At 38.3% G+C, this 19,804-nt stretch overlaps 1 protein-coding gene across 4 annotated transcripts in view; it reads right to left on the bottom strand.

Annotated features, from left to right (window-relative positions):
- Positions 1-19,804, bottom strand: part of trps1 (trichorhinophalangeal syndrome I) — a 119,634-nt gene that overhangs the window by 55,447 nt on the left and 44,383 nt on the right. For all 4 annotated transcript variants that reach the window (XM_081377141.1, XM_081377143.1, XM_081377142.1 and 1 more), the window contains one exon: positions 14,747-15,329. In XM_081377141.1, the coding sequence (XP_081233267.1) occupies positions 14,747-15,329 (583 nt within the window). The remainder of the gene's footprint in view (positions 1-14,746; positions 15,330-19,804) is intronic.

The following is a 19,804-nucleotide window of genomic DNA, read 5'->3' on the forward strand; positions in this document are numbered from 1 at the left end:
TGCAGCAGTCAAATTTCCCATCATTCCATAGACAAAAATAAACAGGGGCGTCCTGGAAGACTGTTGAAACGGCTCAGTGTATTCCGCCCCCTCAGACGGTGAGGTCATGCTCTCAGACCGTACACTACAGCAGGTACTCACACACTTTTTTTTTTCTCTTCCCTCCCGTCCTTGCTCATAAAATGTGGCACTCTGTTACAGAATTCGTCTGCGAGATGTGGGGGAAGTTTTTCCACTTCCTGTCTGAGCAGCATTAGCACGGTTCTAGAACACAAATAGACGGGAAACACACACACGCACGCTCGATGACAAACAAACACAGACATTAACAAAAACTTGCTAAGAACGGCAATAAAAGAACAATAAGTTCTGTGTAAGCAGAGCATTCAAACCATAACCCGAAACAGTCTGCAAACTGAGCCCAAGCTGTGGACGAGCTGTTCAAGATTTATGTGCAAGGTTGCAGGACAGAAAAAAGAAAATCATAATCACGATATGATCAAAGTCTTATTTCATGATATGAGTCATTCTAAATATCACAGAATTATCAATCCTTCATCAAAAACTAATACTAGGTTAACTAACGTAAGAAAAAGGGCCTCAAAATAAATACATAATACAAGTAAACAGTCAGCAATACAACAAGAACAAATAAACTAATTACAAACAAAATTAACGCATACAACAGAATGAAAATACTAATTTTTCATGAAGATGTACTAACAGTGGTATTCAGATAAGTAAAAAATTGAATATGTAAAATAACACTGCATAATCTTAATGTACACATTAAATATAGATGAATCCTTATGAAAGCAACTTAAAGGTATAGCGGAGGATCTTTCCAAATTTTAGATAAGACCCGCCCTCTCCACTTTTTGAAAAGTTTGATTGATTCACCAGAATGATTGACAATTAGGAGGACCAATAGTTTAGGTTACCCACCAGGAAGTAAAACATCCTCCGCTATACCTTTAAGTTATTCAGTTATTCAGTGAGTGATTTTCCTAGACTGCATCAGGTTTATTAGGCTGCTGTCACTTTAAGAGCTAATGCACGGATCCAATATACTGTTACACATGCGTTTTCATACCCAACTGTGTACATTACGTGTATACTTAATACATAACCTACTGTGTTTATGTGAATACTCTCCAAAAAGGCATTTTGACATTGTGTGTACGCATTAAGGTGCATATCCGAAGCCCATTTGCTTATCCGCATTCGGCTCAGACTCAGAGCGCACACAGAAAGCCGCCCATGAAACAGTGTCTCTTTTGCAGCTTAAAGGGATACTTCACCTCTGGAAAGATGAATGTGTATTTAAATTGGGTCATTTAGGTAGTAGAAGTGTGAAATAATTTTTGAATTTGGAGCCTTCTAGACTGAGAAAAGCCAGAAAATTTATTTTTTGGCTCATGTGGATGAAAGACAACAACTCCCAGAATGCACTTGCTTCGCTGCCCTAGGAGGCCACTCCCAAGCCACGCCTACCTGTAAGAAAGCAGTTAAACAACAAAGCTAAGTTACTAGTGAGTCTCCATGGCGAGTCGGCCCGGGTTTTTGAGATCGCACAAAATGTCCGGGATTCGGCTTTTGCGTTCTACAGTCGCCATTCATCATGTTCACTGTGGCGAGCAGGACGAGGCTAGGGCCGCGGGAGAACGGCGCGAGGCCAGTGGCGTGATTACTGATGAGCGGCAGCTGTAAGACGCACCGGTCTCGTATCTCTCACGGAGGAGCGGGAATTTTCTTAGCAAAACGCACATCAACCGATCACTTGTTTAGCGTTCATGTAAACTCTACATTCAGATTCACCAATCGGAATGAATTCAGTTAGATTGAAACAAAAGGTGTGCATGTAAACAATGAATGGCGACCGCAGAAAGCAAAAGCCGAATCCCGGACATTTTGGACGACAAAAAATACATAAATCTCTCGTCTCAGAGGGATATGAGGGAGGAAAGCATGGTAATTTGAAAATACTACAGGTTTTCTACTGATACAAAGCTTAATGCTAAATCCTGAAGTATCCCTTTAATGCGCTGTTAATAACTCTGTTTAATATCAAACACGTCCCGCAGTTTAGCAACAGTAGAGTGCATTTCACAACACTCACTCAAAGGAAGGTGCGCTTGATTGAATGCGGAAGCGGCACAATAATCGTTTTACATTTACAAAAATCAATTATGATTAATCCAGCAGGCCTAGGAAGAAGTGTATTATCCTCAAATCAAACTGCAGCATTCGCCTTTATCTACATGACCAGAAAAGGGCAAAGAAAATCAGTGCAAAATATTGCAAGTGCATTGCAAAGTGTTTGTTAAAAAGCACAGAAATATGGAGAGAATTTAATGAGGGATCTTCCTTTAAAAAAATAAAAATAAATACAGCTTTAAAAGTTTAACACTCTAATTAGCTTCTCTGAGAAAAAAGGACAAAGAAAATCAGCTCCATTTTTTTTCTTCTCATTTTAGCAAAAATTGTATTTCTTATAAAAGAAGTCTTTAGGTACAGTCTGTTCTCTGCCTCCTCTTTTCTGGCCAGCGGATTGTCATTCCGTTGCATCTCGCCCAGAACTCTGATCCACTCAGCACTGAACGATGAGGAAATTATCGCCCAAGAACCGCTGCCGCTGATACAGCTAAAAGAATGTTGAAGTAATGAGATGCGGGGAGGAATCTGTGATTAGAGCTCACTGATCTATATAAGCCATTACTTATTATCACCAAAGGAAAATAACCTTGGTCATCTTTCTGTCAGTGAGGCCGACTTCCTGAAAGGGCAACCAACCAATAATCCTGCCAAGCTTCCATTCTGCTAGGAACAACTGGGCATAGAAAGCATAGCCCAGTTAAATTAGATGGAAGGACTGTGTGCTATTGGAAAACAGCTCATGTTGTAGATAATACCATCTTGAAAATGGTCTACAAACATGTATTTTATTGGCAAGATATAGACACACAAAGATAAACATCACTGTGTTGTGCTTCTAATCTTTTGAGGTAAATTGCAACCTTTCATGGCCTCTCTAGTTGGTAACCCACAATTTTGTGGCATAAAAACCAGCAGTGTTACAGGAATCTGTGGCACTTTCCAAGAATAAGGTACACTTTGACATCTCAAAACGTTTTAGCACTTTTTTTGTGAGATCTTCAAGATATGTTCGTTTAAAAAATATAAACCTAGCATGACTAGTCTAGTTTTAAACTTCAAACGTCTGTATCTGCCCTTAAAACTGTCTCCTTCCTGTCCTTCGGGCAGGCCTGAAATGAAATTCATTAGGTATCGATGTATCCAACAACTTAAAACAGTATAAAAAGCATTGAAATATTAAAATAGGCATATTTTTGATATTATCTGTTGAATTGTTATTCAAAACGTTTTTTTTTCTTCATTAACCCATTTGCATTACCAAAAACTATTCAAACTTTGATTGTTATTCAAGCGAAAATTTGGTTGTAAAACCTGCAAAGCTCATTTAAAATGAATAGAAAGAGAAAGCAGCTCATTTAATATTTATTTTGACCTCTTGGGGACACACGATCAGCATTTTCTAAAGGTTAAGCACCTCGTTTCACTGACCATTTGTTGAATAAGAAAAAGAGAATGGCCCTATTTTGTACCTTCATGGAAAGTGTCCTGTATGCCAAGTTGGTCCCTGTATCATGTGGAGAGCTCTCTAAACAGACAGAGAGTCAACAATAAAGAGCAAAAGAGAAAATAAAAACTGTTCTGTTGTGAAACTCAGCTGTATACACAGGTAGGGCCGGCTGAAGAGAGAGATTAGAGGGCCTGGTCATCTGTAAAATGTCATCAGTAATTAAAGACTTACGATGATGATCAGAAGAAAAGATAATTTATCATTTGCCTATTTTTTCGTCTCGTCGGGAAACGGCTCCACCCACCCCATTCATCTGCACCGGCGAGGTGGAACCATGTAATATTCCTCCTCAGGACTGGCTTCACACCATTATAAAAGGGGACGGAGGACGAGAAAAAGAAAAGGCTATAGAGAAGAAAATGAAACACATTAAGGAAGAAATCCCGATGGAAATTCAATAGTCCCAGAAACATACAGTGTGGCTTATCAAAGCAGCTGTCACTAAATATAATTTGAGGCAGCGGGCGGAAATGTAAACGATGGCAGACCTAATGAATTTCATTTCAGGCCTGCCCGAAGTAGACGTAGTGTTTATCACAAGCCTTTCTCCTCGCAATGACTCATTTACGCTGTGCTTGCATTTACTCGCACTTCGAGGCCTGAGAACCTTTCGCAGTCAATTGAGTGCTATGGTTAAGGAACTTTAAGGTGTATTTGTCACATAATAAATACACAAATTGGAAACACAATACAAAGAGATTGCTCTTCACTCGAGAGCAGGAAAAGCTGGAGAAGATACAGGTGTTTGCAATGGTAAAGAGTAGCAAGCAATGAACAATACAGTAAAAAAAAGCAATGTTAGTTTAACTAGTACTGCATTTCACCGGAATAGAGGAACCACAGGGGGAACAGGGGCTATTTAATGATAATTATTTATTATTATAACAATATTATTCATACATTCATTAATTACATCCAAGCAATATCATAGAAAAGTGCTGGTGTTCAAAATATGTGCTGATATTCAGACTGCAAGAATGATAATACTTTTATAAAACTGTTCAACCACACACACACAGTTAAAATTCAAGATCAATCTTTTCATTACTACAGGAGCTGCCAGTTTGCTAAGTTTTAAATGATTATTAAACAGCAAGAACAAATTATGCAGCCCTTTCAGCGCACTCGGTGTCTGTGTTCACTCACTTGTTTCAAGTGGACTATATTAGTGGAGTAATGTAGGGAATAGTGAATGAGGGTGTAGGGTGCGATTTCAAACACAGTCCCTATTTTCGTTCCTAAATTAATCAGTGTTGTTAAACGAAGCGCTGATTCAATGATTCAATGACTCACTTACTTTTAGACAGTCTCTGTTCGCCACCTACTGGCGTAAATAATAATGAGTATAGGCAATAAGGCTTGTGTGTTAAAATGCACATTATTCACAATGGCTAAAGATAATTTGTACCATATAAATGGTGAATACTAGTCAGCAAAATTAAGCATTAAACCAGTTATACAATAGGGTCATTTTATTTATTTATTTTTCAACAAATGCTACAATCGCTCCAGCTAACACTTTTATTCCTTCTATTAAATCTGATCTAAAATCTAAATCTTAAAATGCAGTCCTGCACAATGTAAAACTGATTATCGTTCTTCTACTTTTAGCATGTTCTTTTACCATCTTAAAAAGAAACAAGAATGCTCTCCTGTGTACAGTATCCAAACAAGCCTTTGATCTAGATATATGCAAAACATATCCATATGCAACATAAATATGCTAAACAGATTCTAATAGATCCCTAATGAAGAACATGCTTGTTGCAATCAAAGTTTACTGTTCCTAAGCTACAATCCCTCTTTGATACTCGGAGGGTAATCGTGCATTCAGAGGCATGTGGACACGATGTGCTTGGAGAAATTAATTGTTAGCCCCAGTGGTTTTCTGCAGGTGCAGGGAAATCTGACTTGAGAGAAATGAATTGGTATTTTGGGGATCAGCAAGAGAAAATGACACCGGTTGCTCGGCCGTTCTCACCTGGAGAGGGGCTGGAGATGGCACTGAGATGGGCAGATTGGGTGACGCTTCTCCACATTACGCTCCCGGATGTGCATGAAGGGGTTGCCGAGTCAGCACGATACCCGGAGAGAAGCCTTACGTTGCAGAAACGGTGGTGAAAGGCGAGGGGGGGGGGGACCATCTGTCTGCAGAACGGTGCAAAGCACTTCAACTTCACACCTGTGCAACCAGATTAACAACCTCTCCGACATCTGCCACTCCATGTCATGGACACACCAAAACATAGACATTCATTCATATCTCCCACATGCATCCAGAGTCAACACACTATGGGGGGGAAACAAGATTCACAATTGATATAATTCATATTCAATTGCCACCACCTACTAGCATCATGCAACCTGCACTGAAGTCACTAAAATTATGTTTATAGTAATCAAAGCCTTCATTATATGACGTTACAATGTTTTCATATTCTATGTACTCCTGACAGTAAAATTAGCCACTATAAACCTATATAACTACTCAGTCGTATACAGTGAAACTACCTAGAGCCAGATTTACTAAACAGGGCAAATTAGCATGACAGCGCAATTCCCAAAAAAACGCTGATGGAAGTGGAAAGTTCTGCGCTTGATCTACTGACAAGTCGCATATTAAAGAACAGCGCAGCCGGATCATTTCTATAATGACCAGCACAATCTACCAAGAGCAGCGCAAATCAGCGTCTGGTTTAAGACGTGCTTTTTTGGGTCGGTAAATAATGGTCCAAAAAAACTGTAAATTGGCTAGCGCAAACCTTAATAAATCACCTTGCACGATTCATTTAAATACTCTCCTCCCATGAATTTTGCATCTGAAAGGGAAACTCCAATAAATATAAAAAATACAAATATTGTCAAATTTTGTAAAAAACAAAAATAACTGTGTCCACACCTTTTCAGTGCTAATTTCTCACTGCGTGTCTTTAGTAAATCTTGACAGTAGTTTTTAACACCAAAAGTGGGTTTGCGCTGGAGTAAGCTGTTAGTAAATCTGGCACATAATCTTAAAAAATACAGTGATAGAGATTACCACGGTGAAGTCCAAGGATTCAAAATGACAATTTTGTAGGATGATACTGATTGATGCTCCTGGAATAAAACTGCTTTTGTAAATATGACTCGTCGTATACAGTCCATATAAGTTTATGATAAAATGTTGTCCCAAAACAAAAAGCGCAATATATTGCAATAATGAAGTAGCCTGGAAATCCAGACCTAAATGTGAAAGATTAAAGGTCTGGCATCGACTAATGAAATCGGCCAGCTCGAGGGGCGGCACCAAGCATGCATTTGAAAATCTCACTGCACACAATTGGATAACACTACGACCAATCACAACAAGCCCCACACGCTTAGCTACCAGCGGAGCTAACTGGTAGATTAGACTCTTGCCGTATCCGTTCGGCAAAACAGCAAAAACGCCCTTCTTGCAAAGTAACGATTCGAGCGGCGTCTTCTGTCCTCTTTTAGATAAATAGCCGAGTCTAACTTGTTCATTGTAGCGGCCAAAGCCGTTTCAAACAACTGGTGTTCATCCATAGCCATCTTGCAATGTTTACTAATGACTTCGACTTCACAGCGCTGTCGTCATCTCGCCTCTGGCCCGCCTATATCAGATAACCTGATGTGATTGGTGCAGCTCGGATACAAGGGCATTTTTAATGAGCATCATTACTCGACGCCAGAGTAAACTCGCTGAGCAAATTCAGCTTGTGCTCTCGCGAGAACTCTGGGTTTCCAGAGTAATATCGAAGCTCAATACTTGTAGAATTGCAATTCATAAAAATCGCAATACATATCGATTTGGCACCCAATTATCATGATAGTATATATGTGGGAGATAAGCGTATCATTCTTCAAACATCAGCCTCAGGTTTGGTAAAGCCTGGTTAGAGAAGACGTCTGGCCCTTGGGTAAAACAGCTGCTTTTGCGGATCTCGTGTCACTGCACCTCCGCCCGCACATCCTTCCACAAGGTAATCACACATTTACATGCTGCCAAGCACTACTGTTTTGTGTTGTGTGTGTGTTTAGAGGACTCTGGCTCCTCCTCCTGATCCATCGCTCCCACATACAAGCTTGCTGTTGCATCGCAACGGTTTCTGTAGCAGTGTCGTCTCCTAAATCCTGAAGCCTGGCACCTGACACTCGGATTCGGCAGACTAATAGGTAAGCCGTCTCTTCATTAGGCTGTAAAGTGAAGCTAATCAGCATCTACCCAGACTCCTTCTCCTTTCATCCTTTCACCAGTTCTCTCTCCCGCTGTCTATCCGCACGGCATATTTAACGTCAACTAAATGCTTGCTGAACTACAACCCAAGGAGGTGGGCGAAGAAGCATGTGAAAAAGGAAAGGGAGAGAACAGCGAATGTCACCTTCCTCGGAGGCCCGGTTAATCCGACACGGCGCACAAATTAAATGGCAGATTGTATTCGTTAAGGAACAAAAAGGGGCTCCTGTCTCTTTGATGTGGGCCAGGCGGTGCTGGACGCTGGAATCCACAGCCAGGCTTGGTGTCAGATTGGGATCAAACGTGGCCACACTTACATCTAAATAGAAATCTGGGATGGAAAAAGTTCCAGGGAAGGTGACCACACATGAAGAGAAACAAAAGGAAACGGAGAAAAAAAACGGAGCTGAGAGCCAGAAGTTTGGCTTCACATGCCTGTTCTCTCTCTCTCTATTGCTCTCGCTCGCTCTCTCTCTCTCTCTCTCTCTCTCTCTCTCTCTCTCTCTCTCTCTCTCTCTCTCTCGCTCTCTCTCTCTCTCGCTCTCTCTCTCTCTCGCTCTCTCTCTCTCTCGCTCTCTCTCTCTCTCTCTCTCTCGCTCTCTCTCTCATTTGATGCAAACAGATCGTTGCTGTCCTTGTCAAAGAGTTTTAACACTACTTTTAATTAAAAAAAAACAATTATTCATAAATAAATATATAATATAATATAATACATAAATATTATATTATATTATATTATATTATATTATGCTTTTAGGAGTCATAAATAAAATAAAATAAAATAAAATAAAATAAAATAAAATAAAATAAAATAAAATAAAATAAAATAAAATAAAATAAAATAAAATAAAATAAAATGCTTTGGTTTACATAGCTACTTTTGAATGGCCTTCAATGGAGATATATGTTTCTCGCATCTCTACCAGTTGATCTCTAGATTTAATCGATGTAAAAAACTACTTGTTTGTCTGGCCAATGGGCACCTGGAGGAAATGTTTGGGAAGCCTGTTTGGAAAAAGTAATTATTTGTACAATTTTATTTGGTACCAATAGTGCAGTAATCCTCACATCTGCTGACTTCTGGCTGGAGTTTTTTTTTTTTTTTTTTTTTTTTAAAGAGTCAAAATAATCAAATCAGACAAAGGGTAGGAAAGTTCTCTCAACGCAAATCACATCAAAAACTATTCTAGAGATCCTCACGCAAAACTAAAAAGACAGAGGGTTAAGTTAGGAAAGTCTAAGTAGTAAAAGAGCACTGGGATGATCTGCAGGGTTTGTGGCTGGAGGCTTAATTAGGTAATAGCAATAGGACTATCTTTAGAGATACTGAAGTGCACTAAGAAGCAACATAAAAGGATAACCGCATGATTAGTCTTCACAGATGAAAAAACATATCCGTTTGCTCCAGGGGTTGACCAACTCCAGCACCGAGCACAGCGGGAATATCAATCTGGGGCAATTAACGTGACCCGCAACTGGCAGGAGGTCAACTGCAAAAAACAGTGTCCCTTTTGAACACAATCCTAAACAATGATTGTGTGGCAGGGCACAGCCACAATTCACCGGAGGGGTTAATTGCTGATCGCTGGACGAGTTGGATTCTGGGTAGCATGCAGGAGAACACTGGACCAGGAGTAATGAGCTCTGGCATGAGGAGACGCCGGTAACGGGCCAGCAGGCGAACGCTGACACAGGGGGAGAACGGCTCTCTATGGGTGTGAGGAAGCTGGAAATCAGAGTCACTGACTGTCAAGGGCAAACCGGACACTTCAGTAGGAAATCCAAACGTTCTCCTATCATCCGTCGACCTCAAATATGGCTTAACATTTGAAACGTGGAAGTAACTTGGCCACTCGCTTGCTCGCTCTAACGTTAACCGTGCGCTATTATTATTAGGCACATATCTAATTCAAGTGTTTGTGCGGAGTGTGGAAGCTAAAGTATTAGAGCGCTTAATGCACAACATGGAGTTCACAGTGGAAACTTATAATACTACGTCATTTCGGTCATACAGATAAGAGTAATACATCATTCTAAACTGTAAAGTACTTTTATCAAAGTAAACTCACAATAACAACAAGAGTGTGCCTTTGTAAACTAAAGAAAGCAAACAGAATGCGCTTTCTGCCGTCTCGGTCTCCGTGAACTGGCACATCAATGAACCGAAACTCAGCGTATAGGCTGCTTACCTCACATGCATGAGAAATATATCTATAGAAAGCTTGAAATGTCTACTCTGAAACCAATCTCTGATTATGGAATATGAGTCAGTATTGTCAACTTCACTGACACTGACAGTGACACAGATAACTCTAGTTAATTAATAAATAAATCAAAATGTCTCCTTGCCACATTCATAATCATTATTTTTGACGGAGCTTTGCAGCAAGCTATGTGTGCGCTTGAGCGTGGAATGAGCTATATTATGCCTATATATTAAAGGTTCATTATGGTTTAGTATTCCCCACAGTATATATTGAACTATTTTAATTCATATAAACAAACAATTAGTTGATTAAAGGCTCAATTAATCGGCTAGAAAAGGAGTAGCACTAGATGTTTTATAACAATGCTAGACGTCAGAAAAAAACTCCTTAAAATACAAATCAACTGTCCTAACATGAATGCATAGGTGTAAATATGGACAGGAATGTAGATAAGGGGTTAATATTGATAACTAAAACTAAACCTACTAATCTGTTAATTGAAATAAAGCAGAAATAAAAAAATATAAATATTAGTTGAAAAACTTAAGCTAAATTAAATCTCCAAATGTTACCTTGGCAAATAAACTGAAATAAGTTGAAGCATTAAAATTATTAACTGGAAATAAATAAACTAATGAAAAACTGAAATAAAAATAAATTAATCCAAAATAGACAAACGCACATAACAAAATTACCCAAAAATGTAATTAAAATTAACATGAAAACAAAAAATGTAAAATAGTTCAAAAGCTAATATAAAAATATTAATAAAAAATAATATAAATTAGATAAAGCAATATATATATATATATATATATATATATATATATATATATATATATATATATATATATATATATATATATATATATATATATATATATATATATATATACAGAGAGAGAGAGAGAGAGAGAGAGAGAGAGAGAGAGAGATACATACACACAAACACACACACACACACACACACATACACAAAAATTAACATACAATGGTTTCTATGGCTCATAATGGACAGAAATGATACATTATACTAAGTTCTTCTCCAAAAGAAAAGCTGGCATCCAGACCCTCTACATTATTGCTCAATGATTCATCGTTGAGGGAAAATTATGCTCATGCTTGAGTGTAAAATAATCTGAAGTTGAAGGATAGCCCAACGTAGATCAAAATTTTAAATGCTAATTTTGACAAAAGAACACGTATATCATAAAATAAACTCAAAACTGTGAAGGAAAAAAGTGAAATTTAACTTTATCCCACTCTATCAAGTTGTGGTAACTTAGTCACTAAGTGGGAGGCTGGAAGAAGATCATAGAAATTGTAGGCGATGCAGGTCTTTCTTTTCTCAATTAATGCAAACGGCTAATAAAAGTTGGCCAAAGGTGGCATATAATGCGAACACATTATCTAATATGTGAAGGTGGGAAGACAACAACAACAAAACTAAAAGAATTAAAAAATGATGAATCACTAATGTTTCACTATTATGTGCTTGAGTTCAGATATCAAAATCTCTTTTTTTCTCTCAGATTTTTGCTCTCGCAATAAGACTAAATAGGCAAATATGCAACAAAAACCAGGAAGAGCAGGAAAGAAACCATTAGCTCTCCAGTTTCTAAAAGCACCTCCCAAGCCAAACCCCTCATCACAAAGTCTCCGTCTCAGTTATCAATCTCCTCTCCGAGACCTGAATCAGGTCTGTGTGAGCTTTGGCTCCAGACTGGGTTCTTCAGGTTCCTCGGTGAGGAACCCCTCCCTGGCTGAGCCGGGTTTCATAATGCGATAGATGACTCACACGCCAAGTCATGGTAACTCAAAAAATATTGTGACGGACTTCAGATCCCTTCTGAGTCCCATTAAGCCCTAGCAGTCCCAAAAAATGTTCTGATTCAACATTTCCTGAGGGCTAGAGCGAGGCCTCCACCTCCACCCCGAAGCTTTCACACACTCTCGACACGCCTAGCCTAATGACTTAACCACCGAGCGGACCACGCCTGGCCTTCTCTCCTGCCAACCCTTTCCAGAACCATCCAGGGAGGAAAACCCATTCCCGTTCCCCTTGCTTTTCTTTTTTTTGGGGCCAGTTACATCAGACAGTGATGCCTTTTGGATTGGAGATGCACAGGAAGGAACGATTCCCAGCAGGGGCCTCTTGTTACTCAGAGCTCAGCGTTAAAATACAGGCAAACAAGCGGAAATTATGTCAGAAAGTTGCGGGAGAGCCACTCCTTCCTCTTGCTGTCAGTCGACGTGAAGATCAAAGAAGAACGGGGAGCTTTAACACGCACATAAATATACAGAGCTGTTGAATACACACCATCGCACGACCTTGGGTTTGCATTTAACATTTAACCGCAGCCCAATTCTACTGGAAATGTCAGACAGTGAATACATTACATAAAAAAGCCTTTGTAGAACTCCTGCTTTCACTAGCTGTGCATCTTTAAGCAGTCTCCGCCTGTCTTTTTTCTGCTCACCTTTAACAACTGTGTGGAGAAAAAAAGCCCTGATCGCAACTAGTATAACAGAGACACTATACGTCCTGATTTTTATAGACTCGCAACACATGCTTCTGTGCAGCTGAAACCACTGTGTCAGATTCACCATGTTATCCGATTGACAGAGACCATGGAATATGGGAAGACAAGAAACGCAATACATTGTTACAGATGTATACAGCCATTACATACAGCTCACTGTTACCAACACACATTTAATGATATGTATTCATCTTCTGACATTGACGCAGAAGAGAATTTACAGGAATTTTCAACTCAGATTTGCATTTTATGAAGGCAACATTAAGGCTTGCAAGGCTGCAAAAGAATACGTAAATATATTTAATCATATGCGATCCGCTTTAACAATGACATGATCCTCAGCGTATGTCATAAATGGTAAATAAGGATGACTAGACCAATCACAATTCAATTATGCAAACGCTGCAATGATTTCACTGAATGCTGAAAATGTCATGTAAATCAATGGGCGATTTCTAAAAATGTAATGTTAAAATGTATAGTCAAAAAGTCTAAAATGAATAAATAGTCAGTGTAAAAAGTAGATTTTAAAATGCAGCATGTCTAAGGGTAAAATTATATTCTAAGTTTAAATAGAGTCTGCAGGATCTAACCAGAATTGTTGAGTGATATCAATACAGTGCTGCAAGTAAATGCTATAAATGTGTTAACAAACACGATCTCTAATGTGAGCTTTTTAACTGAAGTAAGCCTCCAGTAAAGCACTGCTTCCTCACAAGGCCTATCGGTCATAATTTCCATCACTGAGGTGTGCAGTGATCAGAAATTTGAGGGTAAAGGGCTTTTTTTTTTAATTTTCCACCTGTGAATCCAGTGTCTTGTTATTTGTTGCAATGCCCTTACTCCCTATTATATCTTTCCATCAGATCTGAGCGTATAGTCCACTACCCAAAGCTCAGAGAACGCATATGCTCCAGTTTTTTCAGTTTTGTTTGTCTCTCAGAGATGAGGACCTCGATGGCTCTGCGTAACTGCATCAATTAGTTAGTCCAGGTTTTTAAGCTGTAGAGGGTCTCTGCACATACTGACTTCAGGATGATCACACACACATACACACACAACTTAAGCTTGACAACAAGCAGGCTGCTCAGTAAACACTGTCGTGGACACTGGTCCTCCAGCCCAACAGAAACACTGCAGATGTTCTCAGGTCAGGGCTCAAAAACAAGGACGGCCAGTGAGAGAGATTCAGAACGGGTCAATGCTGTGCAGACAATACTTTCTTAGATTTGTTGACATCGTACATATACTCTTATTAAATTATTTGTACCAATTTCAACACAATTAAAAATAAAAACACCTATAAAACAAAATTTTATATATATATATATATATAGATATAGATATAGATATAGATATATATAGATATATATATATATAGATATTGCAAACACAATATATGCATTTAAAAACACAAATAATAATAAGACAATATTATGATGATGATAATACACTACTAGATTTTTATATAATATTTTAAATAAAATAATTTATAAAAATAATGTGTTGTATTATTATAGATTATTTGTTTTAATATAATTATATTTTAAATAAAATATTACATGTAAAAATATGAAAAAATATCTCAAATAAAAATATATCTGTATTTAAAACAAATAATAATAATAATTATTGTTGTATGTATATATATATAGTATTTTAGTCAAACATTTTAGCAATAAATGTATGCATGTAAGATTTTCTTTTTTAGTGTGGCCAATGAAAATATACTGACTATGCCAGCACAAAGAAATAAAAAAATCCTTATTGTTGAGCGCGGTCACATGGGTTTTATGGCCTTATTTCAGTGCCTTAACCCTAACCCTAACCCAGGAATAAACGTCATTTTCCCAAAACTACAAACTTTTAAATGCATGCTGCTCACATATTATTGCAGCAGAGCTGGTCCTGAAAACAGTGTGATCAGCCTTTAGCCATTAAAATCTTATGAGTAAGAGAAATAAGCACAAATATCAGTGCATGTCAAAACCCCTCCAGGGCCCAGAAAACCCCTCAGACCTCAGAGTGTGAATGACTGGAAAGGAAAAGCATGAAGTCCAAACAGAGTGGATAGACATAGACCATCATCTCTTACCCGTAGGAGTGACTGAGACTCTTCCTTGGCACTTTTGCCCTCAGTCGAGGTCGAGAACTGCTGTCCGGCTTTCTCTCCACTCGCCGGCGTCCCCGGCAGAAAGGCTTTGGCATCAGCGCTGAGGCTGAAGATCAGTCCCGATGAGTCTCGAAGCTTCTGCTGGTCTTTAACCCCCGAGGTCACCGCGTTCAGAAGACCCAGCGTGGATTGAGGGAACGGGGCAGGGCTTCCCCTAAGGATCTCCCCTGCGCGCTCTTTAGGGACCCACACCAGACTCTGCACGTGTTGCTCTCCGCCTCGGACTCCTTCAAACCAGCCCTTCTCCTTCTCGTCCTGGGCCTCGCTCTTCACGGGCAGCGTCTCGGCTCGGCTGGGCTCTGGGGTCACCAGGCTGTAGAGTTTCAGGTCACCTTTGCTCTCCTCTTTGATGCGGAGGGTCGAAGGGGCCGAGCATCCGTTGGCAGGAGCAGACGCTGGATCTGCGGGGTCCTGACAGTGGACCGAGTTGAAGTGATCCAGCAGAGCCGAGGTGTCCGTGGCAGTGAAACTACAACGCCGACAACGACAGCAGCCGTGAACTCTCCTGCAAAGAGGACAAGAGATGGTCTCAGGGATCATTTTTATCATTCTTAAAAGATCAGGAAAGCGTCGTTTCGCCTACTACCCCTAGAGAGACGAATGCACATCATGATTACGTGTACTTTCTCCTAATCTGACGTCTCTGCCCTCCTGAGCTAGGTCTGAATCTCCGTGATGTTGTGTAATTACGGTTTAGTCAGCTATTTTCGTCTGCATAATGGCTCTTTGTTCTGTTCCAAATAAAGGAAACAAAGAGCTGCTCAAAACTCTGGCTAAATGAACAGTCTGCAAACCTGTAGGTAAATGACTGTGACATTCCCTCCAGAAACACCAATGATTTTCTATAAGCGTCTGCTTGCTGTTGGAAATCGACTACTGTCAAACTGACACCTCACAAAAAAACTTATTTTACATGCATCAGTAGATTTGCTTGGACAATGGCCATTCATTGGTAAATGAATTTGGTTTGGCTTCAAATGCTAAACGTACCACAATGAAGTATTTACATTGAATGAGAAGTTTTGAAAGCAAAGATAGTCCTTAGTGTTGATAGTTCAAGGCAGGGCAAATCATGTTATTAATATCTTTTTTCAAGATCATCTGTAAATAAAAAACATGTTCATCAAGTATCACGGATTCAAAGGCTGGCATTTATGATATGATTATGTATAAATGAAGACCCTTTATATTGACAATAGTTAGCTTTGGTTTCAAGAGTGCCGATATCTAATCCATCCAACAGAACTAGACATAGAAAAAACGTAGTGAATATGCACAGCTTTGGATACAATTATGTTGGAATTAAAGAGAAAAAAAAACTATTTCTAAAATAGTAACTTGGAGTAATGCAGTGATGACGTTAAAACCCCCGAAGACTAATTCGCCACTGGTTCCCTCAAGATTTTCCTATGGAGTTTTTCAATTTATGAGTAAAATAAGGTTGTTTTGCTCAACAACGTAAATTAAACACACCTATATAAAAATGTGATTAATCTCACTGCAAGATTGTCCGTATATTAAAGGCCAATCAGTTGAAAAGCAAAAAAAACTAATGAAATCTGAGATCTGTTACACGGTAAACAGCCTCTCACGATCTGACTCGGTGCCGAAGCGGGACGGATAAAGAGCGGGAGAAGACGAAAGAGAGCAAAACAGCCAGATGACATCTCTGCCCATCTAGACACTAAACGAGGGACAGAGTGGAAAAGTGCTTTTCATCATTGCTGCTGCCTGACTTTCCCAGCATGCAGTGCTGTAATTTGTTCCTCCTAGGTACACGAAAGCAGGGGCAGATCAAACATTGGTGCATTCCAGCGACCGGTGAAGTGTGAGAAAGCGTACAATCCGTTGCATTTACCTTTGATTACACACAACACAATGTTTACACATCAGAAAAACGTTTTTTTTTTGTTTTTTTTAGGTACACATATACAAGTATCACTTTGCAAAGTCTGAAAAACTTCTTTAGCTAGGCCAAAATGTAAAAAAAAAAAAAAAAAAAAACTATGAACATTGTTTCCTTTTTCCATATTTTAGATAAAGGTAATCTAAAGAAAAACACTTGCACATGTAGAAATAAATGGACATCTGAAGACCATATAAACTTCATGAAGTTGTTTTATGAGGACCAGTTACCATAAGCGAGAGACACACAGACACATTGAGTTATCATTAATCAATACCAGACAAAACTATATAGCTACTTCAACGCCCCCCCCCCCAAGACTCGACTGTTTTCCAACAAAGCACGGGCTGCTTCCCAAACAAATCATATTCTTTGGTCCCTGACACGGAGCATAAATATGTTTGTCAAACCCTGTAACCCAGAACTGATTGTTTTCTGGCATGAGTTCTGGAAACAGTGAAGTTTTTAAATTGAACTTAATCATACATGTTTATATCCTACACTGACTTTCCAATTATTTGCTTAAAAGTTAATCTAAATTACAAAAATGACAAATCATAAGTAGATCACAACATTTTTTTATTATAAATAAAAAATATGTGACAGTAAAGACTTTTACATTGTTACGAAAAAAATCTATTTCAAATAAATGCTGTTGTTTTGAACTTTCTAATCATTAAAGAAGTATCAAGGTTTCCACAAATTAAACTTTAAATTACATTTTAAAATGTATTAAAAAAAGAACAGCTATTTTAATTTTCATATTTATTTTCCTTAATGATTCAATTAAAATGCTTCTGCTTAGTATTAATATTAAATGTAAAAAAATAGACGTTTAAATTCTAATTAAAACAGTTATATTAAAACGGTTATTATATATTATATATATATATATATATATATATATATATATATATATATATATATATATATATATATATATATATATATGTGTGTATGTATATGTATGTATGTATGTATATACACACCTGACTTCTCTAAACATCTGTTAATGTCAATCACAAGCATAGTGCATTACTACAGTAATTATGACTATTTCCTCAAATAAGTTTTAATTAAAATGCTGACAGATTGTCACATTTTCTGTGATGTTAAGAAAACACATCAAGGCCATTAATAAAATAAATAGTTAATTCCAGCTGCATCTGCTTGATAATGAGGTGCTTGTAGCATTACTGAAAAAGCTCATATTAGATGAGTACATGTTCAAGCAGACATTCAAGAGCTGTCAACGCCACCAAAAACCAAGAAGAAAAATCTCCCAATATTTAAAGATGCACGACACAGTGGATCGTTCAGAAAGCCAACCATCTGAGGAATCATCAGTTGTCATTATAATAAAGAAATAAAAACACAACACAACATCAACGTCGGACTGGCTTTTCAGAGAATAGACCTAGAGATGGCTTTCTCTCCCTCAGTCCCCAACTCTAATAAGCAAGTAAAAGAGAGAGTTTCATTTCATTTGACTGGGTCAAAATAAAGATTTAGAAACAGGAGATAGAGAATTTGTCTTTCTACCCTCTCAGACTGAAGACAAGTAAACACTGTATAAGGGGTCAGAACTAGGCCTGTCGCGATAATTAAATAACCGTCTGATCGCGATTATTTGATCTAACCGCGATTGTTTCAGACAACCGCGATTATTGCGCTCTTTTATAGGCCTACGGCACAAGGGGGAGTCATGGACCAAAATAAATAGACAAGCACTAATTACGTTTTCCAGCAACATATTCAAAGTCATGAAGCCATTCCATAGCTTAATGTGAGGGACAGTAGTATATTTACATTGTTAAATTAAAGTTCACAAACTCGTCTGCAGCTGTCAATCATTCCGTTCAGCATTCAAACAACGCGCGTCGTCCGGTTACGACAGGATACACGGTAAAACTTTCTCCAATGTGACATTGACGTTATAATGCTTGATCTGTAGATAAAGGGCTGTGGATTTGCATAAAATGACTTTATTTTGGAGTTTTTTGCTGTTTCTAAACGACTCGCTTGCTACCGTGTGCCTACACAGCACAAGGACTATGAATTGGCATCAGACGCGCAATAACTGGAGTTTAAAACTGTGAAGAAACAAATGATCAATAAACTGTTGGACTGATATACACTAGGATTTGTGCCCTCGCCTCGACATTTCTTCGCTTTGTGCCGTGAACTTTTAAATGCGCACTTGTGCAGCGCTGCGCACTGTGACTCCATGTTGCATTAAGCACATCATTCTGCACCCGCGATGCGCATACGCGCTTTGTTCCGCTCTGTTTTGAAGCGTATCATATTATCATGGTTTGTGCACATTTGTTTTTATTAACATGTTTAGATTTTATTCAATTACTGTGCAGATGTTTTCAAAAATTACTTTTTGCTGCTGATTTATACACTCACTAAGTTTAATAAACAAATTGTCATAGCTATTGAATATATTTATTTAATATTTAAAGGTGTTAACTGTAATCTTACACTGCAAAATGATAACTTACAAAGGATTAAATTTATCACAATTATTTAATGAATGAAGCACAAAGCGCTAAAACAGACAATTAATCGGCATAATCGCCAAAGCCCCAACACAGACAATTAATCGCCAAAGCCCTAAAACCAGGGCCGGCCCGAGGCATAAGCGAACTAAGCGGCTGCTTGGGGCCCCCTCGCCACCAGGGGGCCCCCAAGCGAGTTTTTTTTTTTTTTTTTTTTACATATTAATTAAATTAAACAAGTGACATAAATTAATGAATGGATTAATAATTCAAGACAAGAAAATTCTGATTTCATGATCAATATACCTGCCTACAACTGCTGCTGTGTCTGCCAATGTTTGAGTCATATGCGCATAACCTCGCGTGCATAGAAAATTTGTGCGCAAAGTACACGGTAATGTTAAGCCATTTCCCACAAATTTGATTTGATCAATGATTTATCCTTTAAATTTAATGATATTCAGAACAGAACAAGAATAAAAAAATAACTATAAACAAGCCAAAACGAAATAATTTAAAGCGAAAGTGAAAGCGGATCTCTCTCATTAGAATCAAAATGTTTAAACATTC

Source organism: Scardinius erythrophthalmus (assembly GCF_964197995.2).
Source record: "Scardinius erythrophthalmus genome assembly, chromosome: 10".
NCBI classification, from domain to species: domain Eukaryota; kingdom Metazoa; phylum Chordata; class Actinopteri; order Cypriniformes; family Leuciscidae; genus Scardinius; species Scardinius erythrophthalmus.